The sequence below is a fragment of the Athene cunicularia genome (assembly GCF_003259725.1).
Source record: "Athene cunicularia isolate RWA chromosome 3 unlocalized genomic scaffold, athCun1 chr3_part1, whole genome shotgun sequence".
NCBI lineage: Eukaryota > Metazoa > Chordata > Aves > Strigiformes > Strigidae > Athene > Athene cunicularia.
The window spans coordinates 22,690,945-22,713,226 of NW_020799097.1; the positions used below are offsets into that span (position 1 = coordinate 22,690,945).

Consider the following 22,282-nt stretch of genomic DNA (forward strand, 5'->3'; position numbering starts at 1 on the left):
AGAGACGCAGCTTACTCTCTGTAGAATTTTCATAACATCAAAGCATCATCACTCTGACTAAAGCTGTCATAAAGGTTAGTTTGTGCCCCTGATTAGCACAGAGGTGCTCCAGGAGGTAGGTTGTTCTGGCCAGTATAGTAACATGTCTGATGGGTCTTCTCTTCCAGATGTGCTGATAAAGGACTCCAAGTGGACAAAGCTGTATTTTGGAGAAGGTCAGGCAGCTCTTTCCTTTACTCATCTGAACAAAGACGATGAAGGTTTATACACCCTGCGCATGGTTACGAAAGGTGGAGTGAGTGAATACAGTGCATACCTGTTTGTCAGAGGTAAACCTTTCATCTGTTTCTTAAGGAGAAATTGAAAAGAGCAGTTGAAAGTTTAGCTTTATTAAACAATCCCATGAAGTACAAAAGTACTGAAGTACAAAAGTACTGAAGCACAAAAGTACTGAAGTACAAAAGAAATCCAGCCTTGCAGTATTTCATAGTAATTTGATTTATATAGTAGTCTGCGCTAGAAAAAACTGTCACCTTACACAAATGCTTTGAGGAGCATGCTTCTGAGGACATTTTCTTTCCTGAGGAACCAGGGAAATCATTCTTGTGAAGAAACTTGTTTCTTTGCTGGCTCATTTCCCAATAAGAAATAAACATCTTTGCATACTACCAGTCCTCACAGTGATAGTTTTAGCTCTAGAAATTGTCAACTGGGAATGAGCTGTGTTGGGCATTCTTATATCCTGTACCTGACCTTAGGAGGAGGCACAGGAGAAAGCGAAAGAAACATTCCCACCACTATACCAATCACAGTCATCTCAATAATCAGAGAAAGAAGCAAAGTAAGAAACTGACTCACTGAAGAAATAGTTTTCACAAGGGACATAGATAAAAGGAGGTAAATAGAATAAAAAACAATAGTAAAAAAAAAGAGAATAAAGGTCAGAATTTTCTTTCACATTTGCATGCACGACTCTCAGTGAAGTGAGAATGAGCTTCCACATGCACCTGTGGGCAGAACTTAATTTTTGCTTTTTTATTTTTTCATTGAAAGATGGAGATACCTCTGGCTGATGCATTCTTTCACTCTCAAATGCATTGCACAGCATCTTTGATGGTGGAAAACTGGAGCAGCCCCACCGAAGCCATTAAAGCTGTATTAATTTTAACCCTTTTTCTTCTTGGAAACGTATTGGAACAATATTGCAGAAACGTCATCCAGAGAGTTTGTGTGAGGTGGAGGGACATGAATATCTTTTCAGGGGGTTGAGTTCCATCTTCCTCACAGGACTAGTGCAAGAGCTTCATCAGCTTTGCAGTGTGTCCTGAACAAGCCACTCTGCCACCCTGATCTCATTGGAAACAATGTGCTAAAGGTTTCTATTTCCCAATTATCTTCTAAGAAAGAAAGTACCCAGGTGAAAAAGGCCCACTGATATATAATAAATTTCCTAGAAGTTTTTGCTGTAGCGGTGGGTCAATTTTAAATACCTCTATTATCCATTTTATACTATGTCTGATCCATTTGCATGCACAGGACCCTGGACTTGAGCTGTGTCCTCTGGAGTCTCTGGTGTCCTCTATTGGTCTTTCTCTTGACTTTTCATGTAGGCTGTGATCTGATGCTGAGCACTAGCCACCTCACAGCTGATTGCAGTTAGACTCTATAATTTAGACTCTATACAGGGTGTTTTTGTGTTATAGAAACCTTTCTTTGAAGGGAGAGACCTTTACGTGTTAGGAGACTTCATTAGGAGTTGTGGGTCCACATCAGTCAACACCTCTAGAAATCAAGCCACAGAAGGGTATCTTAATGGTGGCACGTTGATTATTTATGTCTGTTGGTATTGTAAGGCTTTAAACAAAAAGTAGGCTTAGAAATATACCAGGAGTTTGCACATTTTTTATTCTTAAGAGATTTGTTTTCCTCAGCTACAAGTTCTTTGCTGAGTACCTTGGTCTGATCTCAGTGTAACCCACAGAGCCACAGCTTTCAGTGGGAAAGAGCATCAAAAACACATGGGGTAGCTGGGCTTTTAATTTTTTTTAAAAGTAATAGGTGTTTGATGCCTAAATTTCTTTTGTGTCCTCAGAAATATCCCTGAATATTTTTATCTATGTGGAATTATAAACATTATAGGCCCAATTCATTAGAGTGGTAAATTAGTGTGTAATGAAATCTTTGGGCTCCCATTCATATAAAAAAATAGTACAATGACCTGGAAATGTTCTCTTTTGTCTTTGTGATAGATTTCAGAGGAGTCAGGGTCAAAACTGATTTATTTTTATTCATGGTCCAGATGCTGATGCATTGATTGCGGGAGCACCAGGGGCGCCGATGGATGTTAAATGCCATGATGCTAACAGAGACTATGTTATTGTTACCTGGAAACCACCAAACACAACTACTGAGAGCCCAGTCATTGGATATTTTGTTGACAAGTATGTAAATATTAGGCTTTATTTAATTTTGTTCATTGCTAAAAACCTGTATATCCTTCAGTATGCAGGTTCTTTAGATACATTTCTACAGAACCCCGGCACTGGAACTCAGTTGTCTACTGTGTTAAATTACTAGATTGTTTCCTGGCAAACTTCTGGCCCAGATGATCTAGTACCTTCCCAGGCAATTCTGGGCACAGTCTGGGATTTAGCAAGGGCTGGGGGCCATTCCCAGTAATCATTTTCAAGCAGCCACATTTTATCAAACACTAAAAATGTTCAATAGTATGGGTGTAGCTAAATTGGAGAATAAGCCATGACAATATTTGATTTATAGGTGCCAGAATCCATGTGTGTCTTGAATTAGATTTAGTCTCTAATCTGTATACTACAAAAGCTGAAATCTAGGAGTTATTACTTTATCTTTTTTATTTCTGCCTTAACTGTGGTACACCAGGAGTTCAGGGCATGGGCCCCTGGGAGCTGGTAGCTTAAATCAGAATGGCAGTCCTCTCTCCTCCAGTCTACTTTTCACTTTGCTGGGGTTTCAGCTCAGTGCAGGCAATCAGGGAACAGGGGATTGAAGCGCTGTTTTGCATGTTTCTTCCACTGAAATGCATGCTTGCCCCTTGTAACCAGAGCAGAACATCTGATCCTTAGTGTCTGAAACCATCATTCAGCAAAAACATTACTGCAATGATTTCATAATGAATACTGCTCTACACTTGCTTTTGCAACATTTGCAGCTCATTGCTATTTGCTACCCTGTAATTTGGTGTAGTTCAGTGACAACTGCGTGGGAATTGCTGGAAAATGTTGGCTTACGAATGACAGTCAGTAAGAAGAAATTAACTTAAGCCCTGGAGAGTCCATCATTTATACCCAATTTGTGCAGTGCAGAGATCATGGGAGTATTTCACCTATTTTGTGTCTAATCTAGTTGGATGTGCCTTTTGACATTTTGCTTGGGTTACTGCAGTGCCAAGGAGCCCTTTATCATGACCCTATTTTTCCTGCTATAGTCAGGGCTAAAGGCAGTCTTCTGCACAAAAGATTATAGTAGTAGGACACAAAACAGGCATCTGTGCACAAAGAAGCCAGTATGAAGACATCACTCTCTTCTTGGTAACTCACACTCTGTGGCCCAACCGTTGTTGGAGGGAAAAGCACAAAGATGTTTGCTTAAAAATATGACAGGAAAGAGATGGCAAAGATTAGGTGAATGTTGCAATTTCAGCATGTTCTGTGGAGATGCATGTTAAAACAAAAGTGAATAATTTGTTCTTTAAATGACAAGGAAGAGAACCAAATGGAAGTGAAGCAGAGAGAGTTGAAAAGACCAAAAGCATGTAAGAAAAATAACTTTTGCAATTCCATTATGAATAAATATGAGTAAGGTGGGAATTCATTGTCTGTTCAGAGGAAAGAGTGTATAAAGTGTATGACTTTCATTAATAAGGTGTATGGATTAGTTCCTCAGTTTAGTGAGGATGACTTCTGTGATTCTGACTTGGTGTGTATAGGATATTTATTGTGGGATGGTACTGATAAATGCTGTTTTCTGCTACTCCAAGATGTGAAGTAGGTTTGGAAAATTGGATCCAGTGTAATGATGCTCCTGTAAAAATCTGCAAGTATCCTGTGACTGGTCTTCAAGAGGGACGGTCTTATATATTCCGTGTGAGAGCAGTGAACAGTGCTGGCATTAGCAGACCTTCTCGAGTCTCTGAACCAGTTGCAGCTCTTGACCCCATTGACCTGGAGAGAACACAAAGTAGGTTATGCAAGGCTGAAACAGATGTTTAATATTTGAGGGTTTTTTTGTTTGTTTTTTTTTTTTTTTTTTTTTTTTTTTTTTTTTTGTAAGATTCTGGTTTTTTAGTTAACCTAAGAAGCAGAGTTTATTTCTTCCTTTGGTTGAATATCTCACCAGTTTCAAGGTGGAGGATATAATTGGAATGGCAAGGTCCTTACAGACAATTTGGCAGGACCTGGGGAAACCATCTCAATTATGGCTCATTTTGGTTAGCTTTAAACATAGTCATTCATTATCACAAGGAGCAATGTTTTCAAAAGAGCTAATATGCCCTGAAAGATTGAATCATCTACACTGGGAGATGGGACCTCAGATCCCATAAACTTCTATGTCTACTGGGAGTAACTTTTGAAAAAGCTATTGAATATGTCTGGTTTAGTTAAAGAAAACATAAAAATTGTCTTATGAATTCAGTGGCTCAGATGTTGTATTTAGCCACATCTTTTTTCTCAGTGAAGTGCCAGTACTGGCACAAAGCCCCCATGCTACAGCTTGCAGGGGTCTCTGATATTGTGAGTTTTCCAACAGATGGAAAAAGTCAATCTATCTAATGAACAAGCTCTTTCTGAAAGCTGGTCTTGTGCTGAAGGCCACTGCAGACTGTAAAGGAGCCTTACAAGAGCTATTCCGTGAATAGAGTAAGCGGGCTTGCTCTGGGGAGTAGATTTATTGATTTAGCCTTGTCCTTGTCACGTCCCGCTCCAGCGAGGGGGACAAGTGACTCAGATTCGCAAATCCCCAATTGGAGCGGACAACAAGTCTCCAAGTTCAAGCATTTATTAACTACCTACAATGCACTAATTGAACACATGATATACTGGCTAAGTACAGAGCAAGCTGTGGCGAGCAATATAATATGCTTTACATTTCTTAACAGAAAAAAGGAAAAGAGGGAGATAGAGGGAATGGGGGAGTACAGATCACCGGTCTGGGTTCCTGCGCTGCTCCTGCTGGCGAGGATTCCAGGAGGCAGCTATCTTCTTCGCTGGCATCCGTCGTCTTTGCTTCACTGCTCTCTCCAGACGGCCCCGGGGGGGGGCAGGAAGAGGGGCAGAGAGAGAGAGAGAGCCCTTTCTTCTCCCCTTTGATTTATACCCACTTTCCTTGGGTCCATCCCCTAGGTCAACCCACAGACCTACGTATCCCATGTACAGGGAGGGGTAAGGTGTTTCATGGGATGATGTCACTCGCATGATCATGACAGCCCTCGTTAGCATATTGAGGGGTGTCAACTTTAATATGCATTTCGTGGATAATGAAGCAAAGTTCGTTCACCGGACACATGGCCCTTGAAATCTGCCCAGGTGCCCCAGGGCAGAGCCGTCCCATCTCCACAGGGCTCTCTCCCCCAGATACATCGGGCAGCCTTATCAGCTTCGGCCTCCACAGAAAGTACCCTGTGACTCATAGTTTTGTCTTGCGAGTGTTTGAGGCAAATCTTCAATCAGCCTCAACTTTTGCTTTCCCAGGCTGTTTGTCTTAGTTTTTCACAGGCCTGGTTGCTCAGCTCTCACAGTCCTAAACCCCTGTACAGATTCTGTATATTGTGCACTTGCATACCTTCTGTTTTTTGTGCTCCTTTTACCCAAAGGGGAATTAAACTCATGAAGATAGCAGAGCACTGTCCCAATGTCGCTTGTAAAATCTGAGTTGAATATGCTGTGTTTCCATCAGCTTTATGATTAATTCCTGTAACAAAAGTCCAGTTCATCATTCAATTGTTTACTAAGCAGCCACAGAACTGAATCATCCACTGTGACTTTGATTCTTGCTTTTTAGCATATCTTTGAATAGTATTGTCTTATCATGCTCTGTTTTCCTATGAAAGTGAATGAACCAGTGTATGACTTTGAGTTGACTCCCTCTGGGGAAAGATTTAATAACAGGGCTATAGAAGTAGAGATATGTGGGCTTTTGAACAGGTGATGAAAAACAGTTTGCAAAATTTGTAAGTATATTAAAATGGTTCAAAAAGCTAATTGAATATTTTGATTAACAGCTATTCATGTGGATGAAGGGCGAAAGATTGTGATCAGTAAGGATGACCTTGAAGGTATGTAGCATTTCTATGATTTTGGTCCATTTGTTTATATTCCAGGAATTTAGCATTATAATTAGAAACATAGCTTGAAAAGAAATCCACCTAGTGAGTAAACTCTTTATAGTAACAAATAGAGACAGATATTCTGTTTTGCGAGGCTGAGAGAACACAAGTGAGAGGTGAGGTGTAAAAGGACAGAGAACATCACACTCTCGACAGTATTGCTTCATTATGTGCTGACAGCATGTCTTAATCTTTTTGCTTTGGCTAGGGCTAAACTGAGTTTAAACAACTGAACATTGCATTTGATTGCCCACATTTCCCTTCCTCCTATCCTTCTGGGAGCTAAATATAGTGTTTTTAGACTGAAGTTGATTATCTGATCAAGTTATTTCCATTTTCATAAAAAATTATGTAATCCATCCCAATTCTTTAATTAATATATCTATCTGAATAGAGAGGTTGCTCTTAAGGTTAAGGTTATACACTGAATGTTGGTTTTCCTCAGGAGATCTGGAGAGATCACTTCTACCTTTTGAGATAAAGCCTGAATTTCTTCTGTCTTTGGTTATTTCTCTATATGATGATTTTTATTTTTTTTTTTTTTGAGCTGGGGTAATAATCTTCTTTTCACTTAAGCTGTCAAAAATGTTGACTATAATGGCTTGGTAGTAAAAAAGCCATCCATCTACTCTCTTCTATAAAGGTTATAAAGCTGTAACTCTAACAATAACAGAGTAAAAGAGAAACCACCTGAGAACAGGTGTAGTTCGAAGCTGAATCAGACTAAATGCTTTCCCCAGTGCGTGGGCAGGACATATGAAGTTTCTCCATTTTTACAGTGGTACCCTAAATGAATTTCTGTGGGTATTATAGGATCATAATCACATTATAGGATCAGAATACTTTTCTCTTACTTGTTTGGCTTCACAGAATTACTCCTGCTCTCAGGATTGTCTGAGAATGATCAGAGGCATTAAATGGCCACTCTGGCATAAGCATGAATAATGGTATTTGGATTTCTGTTACATGAACGTGTCTATTTAATAGAGTATGAAGCTCCAACTACCATTGTTTATACAGATCATTACTTTCATCCAAGATTGAAAACCATTACTGAAAAAGTGATCTCATAGATCACAAATGGATTTCACTTTTAGAGCCACTCCATTCTGGGAAAGCAGGCTGTACCATCACAAGATATGATTAAAAATTATGTCAGGTTTGGGTTTTCAAGGATGTAAGAAAACATGTTGTAATATAGTTATGTGAAACCAATTGGAAATCTTTTGACTTTATGCATTATGCTGTGAAGGATTATTGTAATTTTCTTGACTATATGTCAGCAATTTTGTCTTAAACTCAGCTGATTCATGTACCTTTCTTAAAGGAAAACGTATTTGTAGGAAATCCAATATAGAAAGCATAGAAAGAAAATAAATCTTCTTTGGATATGTCAGCTTGCTTTAAAAAAAGTCTGGTTTTGATTGGGAAATTTGTATGATCAAATAACTTCAGTGTACATTTTGAGCCTGGTTGGTTCTACAGATGTTTATAAACTGTTAAAACATCACTTCTATGATTTAGAGATTATTATTGAAATATTTTTCTCTTTTTTAATGTCAAATCCTGAGCATTTAGAGGATATATGCTCCTTGTTAGCTTGAAAAGTGGCAAAATGTACCTTAAAAACGCAAAACTTTTTGCTTTGTCTATTGCCATCCATAAAAATAAAATATTTGTAGGTGTCTGAAGAGTTGCTATTTCTGACCTGTTACCAAGAAGAAGCTTCTTCAGGGCTGTGTAGCTATGCCTTAAGTCGTCCATCATAGGTCCAAGACTCTTCTATCTCTAGTGCTGTTTTACACCATTGTAATTCCTTGGTAGTGAAAACAGCTTCTTCTCTCGCTGTGGTGGGTGAGTGTGACCCCTCAGGGCCACTGTAAATTCCTCCAGCCTGGCCCAGGGTACACAGGTCCTGCCTCATGATCCTGGTAACCCCTCAGAGTGAGTGGGGGGAGGGGTTTGATCAGGTCACACCAACTGGTGGAGTCACCAGAGGGTTGGTGACATAATTTCATGTCTCTGATCCACAGTTTTTAGAAGTTCTTTAGACTATACAGCTGGTAATACCATCACATTACAGGCTATATTGCTAATAGGTTCTGCTTCTTTTTCTGCTTACTGCTTTGTTTTAAGCTGCTTTTCTCTGTACTATACTTCCCTTCAAGACATTTTCGTCTAGTCTGATTTCTCATAATAACTCCAGTCTTCTGTATTTGATCAAAAAATATCTCGTTTGCATATAATGAGTAGTTTTTTTCCAAGGCATTCTGCCCAGCAGATAGAAGTAATTCAAATGTGATAAAAGAAAAAAAGTGTGACAAATGCACAGGTTTTCAGGGACATATTTAACTTCTACTGAAAAAGTCAATAACTAGCTTTTAATACTGATGTTTTATTTCTCAAAATTTAATTGAAGTGAGCAAGTGATCTTCAAAGATTATATCGTAGCCCCTAATAGCTGAGCATTGCACTGGAGGAAGGGAGTTCAGAAAGATGAGCTGTAGCATGAGTACTGATCCAGGGGTTAATCTGCTATTTAACACTCACTACGCTTATTACTCTTCCAGGCGATATTCAGATTCCAGGCCCTCCCACCAATGTACATGCTTCAGAAATCAGCAAAACATATGTTGTACTCAGCTGGGATCCACCTGTTCCCCGTGGCAAGGAGCCACTGACGTATTTCATTGAGAAGGTAGTGTACTGTACAGCAGCATTCAGCTGTAAGGTGTTTCATTGCTGTGTGAAATTACATTCAACTCGTTTTTAGAACTACAGTATGAACAGAAAAACTAACACTTTCTGTGATCGCATAGGGTTTGGTAATGGGGTGTTAGAGAAGCATGGACAATCAAATGTCTTATTACATGATTTAATGAGCATTGAAATTCAAGGTCCAGGGAAAAAGATGCACCTGTGCTATTTGTTTGCTGTTGTCTAAAATGAGAACAAACTATATGTGTAAGGTAGTGGCTTATTGAAAAAGAAACATCTTAAGATTTTTCAGTCCTACAGGCAAGACTGGAACTCTGCCTGTGTTAAAGAGAAGTTTCTAGTAGTACTGTGGTAGAGCAAAGAATAAACAGTGACTCATAATTTGATCCTCACTTTCCTTTTTGCAGGCTACGGCACCTTCTGCTATACCCTGACATTTCCAATTTATTCCCTATACGGTCAGCAGAGAGGGAGATGCCCATCTCAGATTCACTGCTCCCTGGTAGTCGTCATGGCTGCCTTCCTCTCCCCTTTGACTTGAGAGGGGACTTCAGTGATCAGAATAGGAGAGGTTTGTTCTTTTCCCATCTAAGATACTAAGATTTAGATACAGCTGTCCCTGAGCCAGGTTTCTAAATTAGTATGTTGGATAACAACCAGAGGTCATAATCGTTCCCCCTTGCTAGTTTCCCCAGTAGGTAAATTGGGCCTCATACCTGACCTCTAAAACTCTTACATGCCAAGCTATACTTAGTTTTTATAAATTATGCCTCTAGCATATGCCTCCTCTTAACAATCCACAAACACTAAAACTGTCCATAAAACTGCCACACATTCAATCTGTATCTTGAATACTGTGACAGCCTTTTCTCAGGTCCTTACTATGTAATTTTTTTTCTTCTCACATCTGTTCAACACATTACTTTAAAGTTCATTTCCCAGACAATCATTCTGTTCACATCACTCCTCTTTTTGCAGCCCCCATCTTGTCTTCTCCTTTTCAGTTACATCAAAATCTCCACTTCAGAAGAACTTTATAGCCCATCTCTACATTCTTCATCATCCATTACCTTCTGGATATAGAACCAATAGGTGTGAAGTGAAGTCCAGTCACTAGTGAAATTGTCCATGATTTCTCCCACTCTGCCTTTCACATTCAAAAGAAGTAATGAAAATTTCCATAGAAATAAGTATCTAGTTTTCTTCCTATGGAATAAAATAGCATTTTTTCCTTGTACTCATTCCCAGTTGCATACATCTGCTCTTATCTATAAATTTCAAACATACTGACTTAAGGATTTTGGATCAGCTCTTAACATGAAAATACCTTTTTGTTTCCAGCATATGCAGAAATAGCCCAGATAAAAAAGCTCAGACATAGATTTACATTGAGTGGGCACCTACACTTAGTTGAATTTCATTCTAAGTATGAATTAGAAAAATTATGTATCTACTTGTTTTACAGAAAGAGTTTTATATAGCTCCAGAAACAGTATAGCACAACAACAGTGAACAAACAAGTCTTAATTAAATGCCAAACTTACTGAAGGAAAGTGAGAATTAGGACTAAAAGGCTATTATTAGAAAAAAAGGTTAATTATACTAATTAATACCTGAATATAAAATCTTTTTGCATATAAATAACATGTATATGAATAGATCTGTAGTTCATAGGTGAATGTTTGTTTTTGGCTTTCCACAGTCATCTGTTAATTTAGAAAAGCACAATTTCTAATTAATTTATTTCAAATAAAAAAGACTCAGTCCTGAAGAATAAAAATGTATTTTTAAAGGCTTCAAGAAACACAAAATGGAAACAAGTTCTCTATGCTCTATACCAGTGTTCTGTTAAAATCATTATTTAACAGGCATACCAAATCAAACTCAGAAAAAAATGTGATGTTGACTTTTTCCTCTGCAAAAATGAAATGCAACAATTTATGTTTTTAATGCCAGAAAGTGAGATATATGGCTGTTGTGGTTTAACCCCAGGCAGCAATTAAGCACCACATGGCCACTATCCCCCTCTCTGTTGGATGGGGGAGAGGATTGGAAAAAAAAAAAAAAAAAAAAAAAAGATAGTTTAATAGGACAGAAGGGAAAATATAATAAAAGAATACGCAAAGTAAGTGATGCACGATACAATCGCATGCTGACCAATGCCCAGACAATCCCTGAACTGTGATGCCCCATGGCTAACACCTCCCAGTTTATATACTGACCATGACATCATATGGTATGGCTCGTTTAGGGTGGCTGTTCTTACTGTGTCTCCTCCCAGCTTCTTGTGTATGTCCAGCCTCCACTGGCAGGGCAGCATGAAAAGCTGAAAAGCCATAGACTTAGTGTAAACACTGCTTAGCAACAACTAAACCATCAGCATATTATCAACATTATTTTCATCCTAAATCCAAAACACAGCACTATGCCAGTTATTAGGAAGAAAAATTAACTTTATTCCAGCCAAACATAGGACAATGGCAAAAAAAAAATGTTTATTTCATATTTTCCATCTTTTTATTATGAACAAAAAGAATATTACATTTGTTTTTTTTCTGTTGAGAACAGTAGGTGGGTTCAGAAACTATGAAAACAATTTTAATATTTGGGATCCAGCTGTTTACATTTTTTAAATTTATTTATAGTAGGTCTCATTATATACAGGGTATTTTTCCAATCACCCATGAAATAATATTCTTCCTCTAAGAAGTTCACAGTCTATTGAGTTTTGTTCCCAGACTTGCTCTTCCAAAAATTTTATAAATATTTAATTTGTATGCACCTTTCTGTGCTTGAAGGAAATTTTATTTAAGCTATTTACTGGGCACTTGGGTTTTACTAAAATTGCTGAAAGATTCCATGGCTAATTTTTGTTTTGGGTCAACAGTTTATCTGGGGAACCTAATGGACAGCAGACTTCTCTCAGAGTGCTGGTTTGCTGGCTCTCTTCCATGTGCAGTTGTGGTGATGATTAGCTCTGCTGCTGCATGGAGAATATTAGAAAGTAATTATTTTGTCTGATGAATGCTTTTAGGGACATGACCTTACTCAACAGAATACATAAAGATAAAGCAGTGGGTAAAGTAACACTGCCCTCCCTACCTTTCTGCAGAATTTGGATTAGGACTTCCTTGCTTTATATCAAAATTTTGGGTGTTCAAGTGAGTTTTGCAGGACATGAGAGCAATTCCTTTGGGACCAGTCACAGTTGACAGTCATGGCCCTAACTGAAGGCTAACTGTATGTACAAGTGTGCATATATTGAAGTCTGGACAGGCAGGAAGACAGTGAGGTATTCAGACCTTTTTGTAGAGCAATGGAATGCATGAGCTATGAGAATTTACATATGTTAAAGAAAGGCATTTGAGAGTGATCCTTCTCTTATAGCTCTTAAATAAATTCATGACAGGATGCAATACAGCAATATGTTCATTTTTTGACAGTTCATAGAAGTGATTCACAGCTTTTTCTTTTTCTTTTTTTTTTTTTTTTTTTTTTTTGGTTGGCAGTGAAGGCTGGCAAAGAGTCAATGCACAGGTTGCAGTAAAATCTCCTCGCTATGCAGTGTTTGACCTTGCAGAAGGAAAATCATATGTTTTCCGAGTCTTGTCAGCAAACAAGCATGGCATCAGTGATCCATCTGAAATCACAAAACCTATTCAACCACAAGATACTGTTGGTAAGGCATCAATTTTGAGGCATTAATATTAAATACTATTGATATTTTACAAAATGGAAATAGACAACTCTCATTATAATTAGATTAGTATAATTACAATAATAGTAATCGAATCAATTTTTGTTCAGGATTTCAAAAAAGACCAAGATGCTAAATTTTAGAAACATTCCAAAATTTTCCTAATGATCACAAGTCTCTTACTAAGATCAATAATTTTTTAGAAGTTAAATTAATTTTAGTTATTCATTCTTCAGCGTGATCTATTAATGTGACTTGTTAAAAAATAGAATAATACAGGTTAATCACTAACTGAGATAATTATATTGTCTGCATCAGGTAATTATATACTGCCTAATTCCCTACAGTTTCAGCTAGATGAGGTAGCCTTTCATTTCTTTCTTAGTATTCTAAGTTGCAGATTACTGCTGGTGTAGAATTCCTGTGGCATGCAGATGAGATTTCAGGGATAAATTTACATCTACATATTCAGTGGTAACTTTCCAGATGAAAATTGTTTATCTTGAGGCCCCCTTCAAAAACACAAGTGTAAATTTAGGGAGTGGTTATTCATCTTGTTGCTCAAATATTTGGTTTGCTCTTTCAGTTTTGTAGAGGTCACATATAACAACCTCAGGCATTGATAACTGTCACCTTAAGAGCACATATGTTACTAGTACACTTGCTAGAAATATAAGAAATATTTACACTATCTGATAAACCATAGTTCACTAAATATGAACTATGACATAGTGATATATGTAGCCTTCTTAACGTTTACGATAATTTAAAAAAAATATAATCCTTCACCTTTAGCTTGATCTGTAGCTATAAATGATGGAATAAAAACATCTTTTGCTTTTATGTATTCTTTATTTGATGTCTCATTAATGCATATAAATTATTTAAACCATTCAACATTCCCCAAGGTGGGGAAGAAAAATACTGCATTTATTTCACTTAGCACAGAAAATAGGTTATCCCTTAGGGGTTAACATAAGATGTTCTGAATAAATCATAGCTATGGCTGAAAGCAGAATTCAGAAGATATTATTTTAAAGAGGAACTGCAAGAGTATTGGAGTTTACCATCTGAGATAAAATACATCAGACACACATGGCTCCCTTTAGTTGCCTGCACCTAATGTCATCTGACATTCCTAAGGGTAGCTGACACAACTTCATGGGAATGGCAATCATTACACAGGAATTATAGCTAGCTTTCTCTCTTGTGCAGAAAATAGAGGATGGATGGGGTATCCTAGGCTATCCAAAATGACACAATATTATGCAGTTATATTGAGTGGTAAAATAGTATTCAGTTTCAGATTAACATCTAAATTTAGGTGTTTCCATGTAGACATCTACAGGTGCTGTAAATGTCTCTGTTCTCACTGTGGCAATTGGAGCCTAAAGGATAAGTTGTCTGATGTTGCCATCAGTTGCACCATGTCACCCAGCTATGGACTGTCTACGGTGGGGTGAGAAGACTAATTTTCAGGACTCTACCAAGCACTGAGCAGAAGCTCAGTTTAATTGGCCAAACAGACATCTAGTACCTTTTCATATGCTTTTGGTTTGCCATTTCGGAGGGGTGTAGGTGTTCAGTATCTCCTGAACCATATCTGGCAGCTCCATGAAGAAGTCTCAGATGCTCTAAGATGGCCTTAAATAAATTTGTTTGGGTAACTGAATTAAGCCCTATCTCTTTGGCCGTAATGGCAGCTTAAGAACATGTGCTTGTAGACACTTACATGTAAAGTCCGAAATGTAGGTACCATTATCTCACACTGAACCCATTTGATCTTACAGATTTACTGTATAAAGTACAATGGTGTGTATTATTTTTTATTTTGAGATTGAAAGACAAAATGTAAAAATGATGCCTTTCTTTTTTTTTCATGCTGTTTGTAGTTCTCCACAATATATCAGAGAAAACTAAAATGCCTTCAATAGGCAATTGCTGGATGCCTCAGCTCAGATAGGTATTTTATAGTGTACAGACTGTGTGTTGGCCCTTACTAAGATTCTTTTTCATTTAGAACTTGATATTTCTTGTTCTATTCATGCACATTCAGGGTGTTTAGATTAATATAAACCAACAGTGAACTTTCATTGCATGTAAAATGAACTGCGTACTATGTTTCATTTGGAGAACTGTGGTTAACAGATTGAAGGAAGCTTTATCCACTTCCGCTTGGTGCTGCTGAGGTTGATCCTGAAGTATTGGATCCAGTTCTAGCTCACGTGGTCTAGAGGGATGGATGTAGAGGAACTGGAGAGGTTCACTGAATGTCAACAAAGATGGCCAGGGGCCTAGATTTTATGACCTGTGAAAAGAGGTGGAGGTAGCTTGCTTAGTTTGGTGACACAAAGGTGATGGTGCTGAACTGTTCTCAACAATGCCAGATGACCCCAAAAAAGGCAACAGCCACGAACTGTAGCTTAGTAAATTGGGGTTGGATATACACTCAGTGAAAAAGGTGCAAGAATGCAATGCTGGAAGAGATTGTGCAGGGAAGCTGTGAAATCTCCAATGTCAGAAGTTTTCAAGACTTGAACAAATCCATGATTGACTATTTTAGCATTGCTGATAATCCCACTCTCAGTGACAGGTTGGACTAGATGATCCCCAGAGATCCCTTCCAACCAATGTTCCTATGCTTCTGTGAAATCCATCTAGCTAAGTTTAGATAAACAATAATCAAACATATGCTTAAACGTTGTCCTGAAAATCTGGCCTTTTCTGAATTGGGGTTGTCAGTTGTTGATTGGAAGGCAGCATTTCTTAATACTCATGATAGCATACCTCTGTGTTTTCATGTGCTTTTCTAATGATGCAGTAGTGCTACAGGGACATAAGCTGTACATAAACCTCTTATTTGAGAGAGAACACTTGGGAAAGAACATTTTCATATCTGTATGCCTTTATCCACACTGATATTTAAAAATATGTTTTTCTATAACTCACTCTTCAGAAAACGTATATAAAATCAGGCAGGTAGGGAGCCTCACAGCTTAGGGTAAATTTACTTTTAGTAAACAAATAGAAAAATTGATATATTTATACACGGATATGTAGACGTATCCAGACTTGCACTGAAGCAAATATACTACAATATATATCACATAGCAATATTAATGTGGTAGGAGAATTCATAGCTGTGGTGATTAAATATGATAACAGTATACAGTGTTGCAGCTATCTCAGCTTACTTTTGGTTTTATGTATTTCATAATAGCGTGTTTTTTTCTCTTTTTATTAGTTGTCCCATCTGCACCTGGTCGGGTAGTGGCCACAAGGAATACAAAAACATCAGTTGTGGTTCAATGGGATAAACCAAAACATGAAGAGGATTTATATGGCTACTACATTGACTATTCTGTGGTGGGATCAAATCACTGGGAAGCTAGTAACCATAAACCTATTAAATATAACAGGTATTAACAATACTTCTGTATTTTGGGGAGGTTTGAAAACTGTAGGACAGTTTTAAGCCAATTTACGTGTTAAGAAATGATGTTATCATGGAAGGTGAATGATGAATGAATGTGAAGAAAACCAGTCTTCAGACTCTCAGAGCTAAGCTTTTCAGATTGCAGGGCAGACTTTCTCCTCCTCCACCACTTTTTTTTTTTTTTTTTTTCATGACTTTGAGTTATAAAAGCAGGTTTTATAGACATGATTCTGTATGTATTGGACATGTGTAAGTATGAAATAAATGCCTTCCTTAAACTCTGAATTATGTTATGGAGTAAACAGACCTGAAGTAAATGATGAAGAGTATGAGAAGGAGAGGAAACTCAAGCTTTCCCATAGTTCATGGACATCAAGGCAAAAGGGCAGGCCATATCTGCTATAAATGTGGTGGGGAAAGTGCTCTGGCTGCTGACACTACTGTGCAGGAAATCCCATGTCCCATATGTCCCTTACCAGAAACATCAGGGCTCCCTGACCTGCTACATCTGTGGGTAAAGGACAACAGCCCCTGTTTCTAGTTCCCTTTTCATGATGCTAGTACTGTCTGTATTTCTGATGATTTCTTACTCCCTCCTGAAAATACCACACTTCATTATGTGATTCTTCAAACAATATCCCCTGTGACAATCATGCTTACTTTTATGGGAATCACTCACCAAATGCAAAGTTTAGATGTGTAATTTATATTTTCTTATGGGTATATTACAAGCTCATCATGTTGCTTAGTGTATTTTGTCAGTTATTAATTAATTTTGAGTGACTTTGTATTCTGCTGAATCCTTTGATCAAGTAGTCGAGGAATTTGATCAAAGTAAAAGTAGAGACTAATTCTTGGTCAAAGGGATTGTGAAAATACGAAAATAAGGAAAAACATTTCATTCATTCACCTGTGAACATATTTTACAATAGGATAGTTCTGACTATTCTATCTGCTACAATAATTACCTAGAACCTCGGATCAAAACTGAAAGCTATTTTTCATAGTGACTGAAACTACAGTGAAAAGTATAGTCACTTCCCAGAATAGATTAGAATTTAGGAAGCCAGAGTTCAAAGGGAATATATTATAGTTTATTTAACTCTACCTGGTAGATAATCACTAGCAATTTAATGAATACTGTGACTTTTGTTTCAGCGTCCCATCCAATTATATAGTACCACATCATGTCATTCTATTGCAGTTTCCCTCTTGGAAATATTTTCCTTTGTAAAGCACACATGAAGTTGAGCTTACTGATTGTTGCCGAGATTTCATGTTACAGCACAGAATGTTTCCTATAAAATATATACTAATAAGTGATGTTTGTTTTTTGTTTTTTTTTTTTAACCTAGGTTTGTTGTTCATGGTTTGGAAACTGGGGAGCAGTACATCTTCCGCGTGAAAGCTGTGAATGCTGTAGGATTCAGTGAAAACTCACAGGAATCAGAGGCTATAACAGTACAGGCAGCTCTTAGTAAGTATGATTCTGCACAACTCAGCTTCTTGTTTCTTGAATTTTCAACAATCAACTCTTTTGGTCTTGTTTGCTGTAACAGCAAACCATTTTGAAACCATTGAGTACATCCCCTTAGTAACATTTATGCTTAGGCACGTGGTTCTTTTAGCGAAAAGATACTGTTTTTTAAAAAAAGTTATTCATAATGCCTGTTAGAAATATTGGGCCAATTTCACTATAATGACCAGGTTGCCTTCTGCTACTCAGCTGTAACAAAGAAATTGTAAATCTTGGTTAAGTTAAACAAGTAACTTTGGGGTGGTTTGGAATGTTGGAAATCAATTTAGCATGGAACCTGCTACATCGAGAAGAGTTTCAGGAAACTTTATTACAGAGTGGCTGAACCAAACAGAAAATTTCCTTTGGCTGCTCCATGCTGGAGCACAATCTACCTCCTGCAAACAAAATTTCAGTGTAAGAACAATCCATTGTGCAACCTTCAGTGGGAATGATACATGCTGAGTAGAAAGGCTGGATAATTATTTAGAACAAAAAGTACACAGATCTACTGTGTCTAATTTTCAAGTCTGCAGATTTTCAGTCTTACATTGAAAAATTTAAAATAGAACACCTTTCCCCACCTGAATGGCCTCCACCTCTTGGAGAAGACCAATAGGCATACTTGTCAGAAATAATCCTCTAAAAAATTTATAATTCAGAATGGCTATTAGAAGATTTGGGTGAGATGTTACTGACAAGCTTACTCTATTTGACTTTTTTTAGAACGAAGCGTGTCTCATATGGGTAGGTGGTGCACAGACATTTGTACATCTAACATATCACTTCTATGTTATAAATGCACTTGCACATTTTATTTTGTCACTGTGTGTTTTGAAGATGAGGGTTGCATGGGGTATGTCACCAAACACAGAGCACATGGGTCTTACACAAACTTGTGGGATGTGGATGGTTATTATCCATTTTGGCAGCCTTAACAGGAATTTAGGAGGACTATTTATAGGTGACTTACTAGCATGGACAGAATCTTTCTGTAGTATTATTTTAAGGGCATTTATAAGAGTTTGTTATGATCATTCTTATTTACCAAGAATAATAGTTACAATTGGTAATAATTGCAAAAGCTGTGTTTTATGGCCTCAGTATAACACCACATTTGAAAAAAAAGAAATAAAGGCTAGTTCTTCTGCTTCCTATCTGTTTACATGCTCATCACTAGTACAGCTACAAGACCAGGGACTCTATTAAGGGACTCTGCTAACATATTATCTTCTGAATGAGGTAAATCACATTTTCTCAAGTTAACTAGTAATTCAGCTGAAAATATCAGATGAGCTTTAGGGGCAGGAGCTTAACCTGTACTGGGTGCAGCACAACAGGGTCAAGAAAGGGGTATCTTTGGGCAAACTTTCATACATGGATGGCAAATACAAAACAGTGCTTGCTAGAAAGGGTGTTTGCTAGTAGTAGGGATGCAAAAAGCTCAGGAAAACCGTTTTCTTCATCTATAGGAATACGCCTGGCATCTGCTACAGATGTTTCTGCTACAGGTGGGAGTGAACTCATGCAGGAAATGTCTTTCCTGCCTCAACATATTAAGCTGGTGGAAGTCTAAGTATTTTCTATTCCTTGCAGGGCAGAAAGCACCCTCAGTCTGAAGTAGGGATATAATATGGGGATAGGAGGGCAAAACCATGAAGGCCATAGATCAGGCAGTCATATGACTTCATTTCATTCAAGATAATAACTTTTTTTTTCTTTTTCTTGTTGGGTGGTTCTTATTGTATTCCAAAAGTACTTGAGCAGCTTATTTGTTTCTTAGCAGGAAAAGATCTTCTGAGCCATTTTAATCTTCTAGCATAATATTTGATCTGCAGACACTTTTGCTGGCATTACCATGTCCATATTAAAGATCATCTATTCCTTGCTGTCTCCTGAGAGGGCAGCACATTAGGCAGATGTTTCAAAAAGCTTCCACATTTATGTTTGGAGATAAAATTATTGTTGATTAACAGCTTTACAACTACGTTGTTACTGATATACAACTGATAGCAGTACCCTGCAGAAACCAAAAGCAATATGAAAAGTATTAAACAACTTCTACGCTGCAGTGTTTTAGACTCTGTACTAACTCACAGGACGCTTATTTCCTTATAGCTTGTCCATCATATCCTCATGGTATCACACTTCTGAACTGCGATGGTCATTCAATGACCCTTGGCTGGAAAGCACCAAAGTACAGTGGAGGTTCACCGATTCTTGGTTATTATATGGATAAACGGGAAGCTAACCATCAAAACTGGCATGAAGTCAATTCTTCCCTTATTACCCGGACGATTTATACGGTTGGTACTTTTTAACCCTTATCTTTCTGGAGTTGATTTGTGTTACTTCTTTTCTTTTGGCAGAGTTTTATTTTCTTGCAGAGAAGTTCTTTAAATACTTACTACCCCCAAATCAGGCCCTTCTATTGTGTATTTTGGAGTGCAACATGCCTAAAAACTGGGGTAGAAAATCAGTGCCATCCCCTGATATGAAATTCTAAGACCAATAAGGCCATTTAGATGAGGAATTTTTTGAGGAAAAAGGTATGAAGCACATTTTTCATAAAGAACAAGAGAAGCTATAAAATGCTTCATAAACTATATTCATTAATGAGCACTATTTATACACCACTGTAATAACATGCAGAGAAAGGATGGAAACATTTAGCAGGACAGATGACCAGGCTGTCTGTAGAACTGGAGACGAAGACTTGTAAATGAAATGGACTTGAGAACAAATGTAACTGTTGCTGTTCTTACTCTCAAAATTTGCCTTTGGCCAGGAAGGGAAGTGTATTAATAAACTCAGCATTGTGCCTCAAATTTTGATGTGGACTTCCATGAGGAAAGGTTAGGAAGATATGATACAGCAAGTAATTAATCAATCTGATGTTTGTTAAGTTAAACAATCAGATTTTATCCCAAAGTACTTCTTATAATTATTTCTGTAAGTCAGCAACCTTACTATGAACCTCAGGGCAGAAGTCTTTATCATGTATTTGATACCAAAGTAGAAAATAATGCTTCAGATGAGCTCAGGCAGTTTTATACACAGAAGGTGGCTGGCAATACTCAGGAGTATGTATGCTTGCGAGTGACTTCATAACTGACATCTCTGACTAGCAGATGGAGTATGGATGTTGAGAAGTAAAAAAGGGCATGTAGGATAGGCATGAAAGGGCAATACTAAGCAATGCTTTCAAAAAATTATCATTTTTTAATGCATTTGTAAACAAATGAGTAAATTAAGGGAAACCACTCAGAGTTTAACTAACTGGATATTTAAGTCTCAGGCCTGCCAGTAACTGTATTTGTGCCTGAAGGTGCACCTTCATATGTTAGTTTAAATGACTGGAATCTGAAATACCAATGGGAAATAAAAGTAAGACAGCTTTTAGTTGCACAGAATATTTTATGACATGCTGCAAGCAGAGAAGGCCCTGAGATATACAAGACAGCACCAGGAAATCACTGAAGCTTTAATCCTCTCTGATTAAATAATTCTATGGGAACCCCACAAATATAATTTCCCTCAATAACCTGGGATTTCAAAACCATTTTTACAGGCTGAGCTGTTACTCTCTCTTGTAGATCACACTATATAGCTCTATATCTTCAGGAAATTCTGTCTAAATTGTATTAGTGCTTGACTTTTCCTAGGTTACGTTCTTCGCTTTGGTCTTGTTTTGATGCTACACTATCATGTTTGTTTGTTACCATCCCATCACATGTTTAAAAAAATCAAACCAAAATCCTTTTTTATCTCATGTTTTCTCAGCTAATATAGTTATAGTTTATTTTTTCATGAAAATTTAAAACTGTTCAGTGTCTCCACTACAAGTACTGTCCTCAGATGCCTCTCTCTCTTGAGACATATGATTAAATAGAACTTTGAGAAAATTATGCAGGGACTGAGGTGTAGAGGACTTGTTTATTGTATTTAGGTTGTCTGGAAGAGGAAGGATGGAAGAGAGTTGCTACCATGAGGCACTCAGGGTGTCAAGAAGTTCCTGCCTTTTAGTTTGTCTACCTTGACCTCAAAATCTGAGATGGTGATGTGGTGATGGACTCATTAGATAAGTCAGGGTTGATTCGCCAGGGATTTTTGCAGAGGTATAGCATGGATTCTGGTCATCCCATTTCCAATGCTTCCTCACTTTGTAATGGTCGGTAATATTAAGATTCATACCAGCCAGAAAAAAATACTGAAAAATCTTTCCCAGAGTTATAACAGCACACTGCAGAACTAATTGGATTGGCTTTTCCTTTAGTTTCCTGTTGTTTTCCTTTCTTCCTTGGTCAGTCTACTATGACCTCTTTAGACTGAAACACCATTCAGTCTTGCTTAAATGAATGGCTTATGAATGGCCATTCATAATGTAAGAAGGTATTTCATGTTAGAACACTCACCCATAAGTATTTGTTAGTGGTCATTTACTGAGTGGGCTCCCTGGACCTTTGCTCTGACATTTGCAGCCTCTCATGTCAATATATTGATTGCTGTTGTTCCTAGGATGATGTGGCTGAAACACAGAAGTACAATGTAGAG

The 22,282-nt window shown here is 37.6% G+C and overlaps 1 protein-coding gene across 1 annotated transcript in view; it reads left to right on the forward strand.

The window, feature by feature from the left end:
• The window catches only part of MYOM2 (myomesin 2), an 81,645-nt gene that overhangs the window by 25,645 nt on the left and 33,718 nt on the right, over nt 1–22,282 (forward strand). The window contains exons 10-18 of the mRNA XM_026846283.1: nt 168–329; nt 2,300–2,441; nt 4,016–4,215; nt 6,257–6,310; nt 8,932–9,059; nt 12,575–12,758; nt 16,021–16,195; nt 17,568–17,689; nt 19,847–20,034. Of these exons, the coding sequence (XP_026702084.1) occupies nt 168–329; nt 2,300–2,441; nt 4,016–4,215; nt 6,257–6,310; nt 8,932–9,059; nt 12,575–12,758; nt 16,021–16,195; nt 17,568–17,689; nt 19,847–20,034 (1,355 nt within the window). The remainder of the gene's footprint in view (nt 1–167; nt 330–2,299; nt 2,442–4,015; nt 4,216–6,256; nt 6,311–8,931; nt 9,060–12,574; nt 12,759–16,020; nt 16,196–17,567; nt 17,690–19,846; nt 20,035–22,282) is intronic.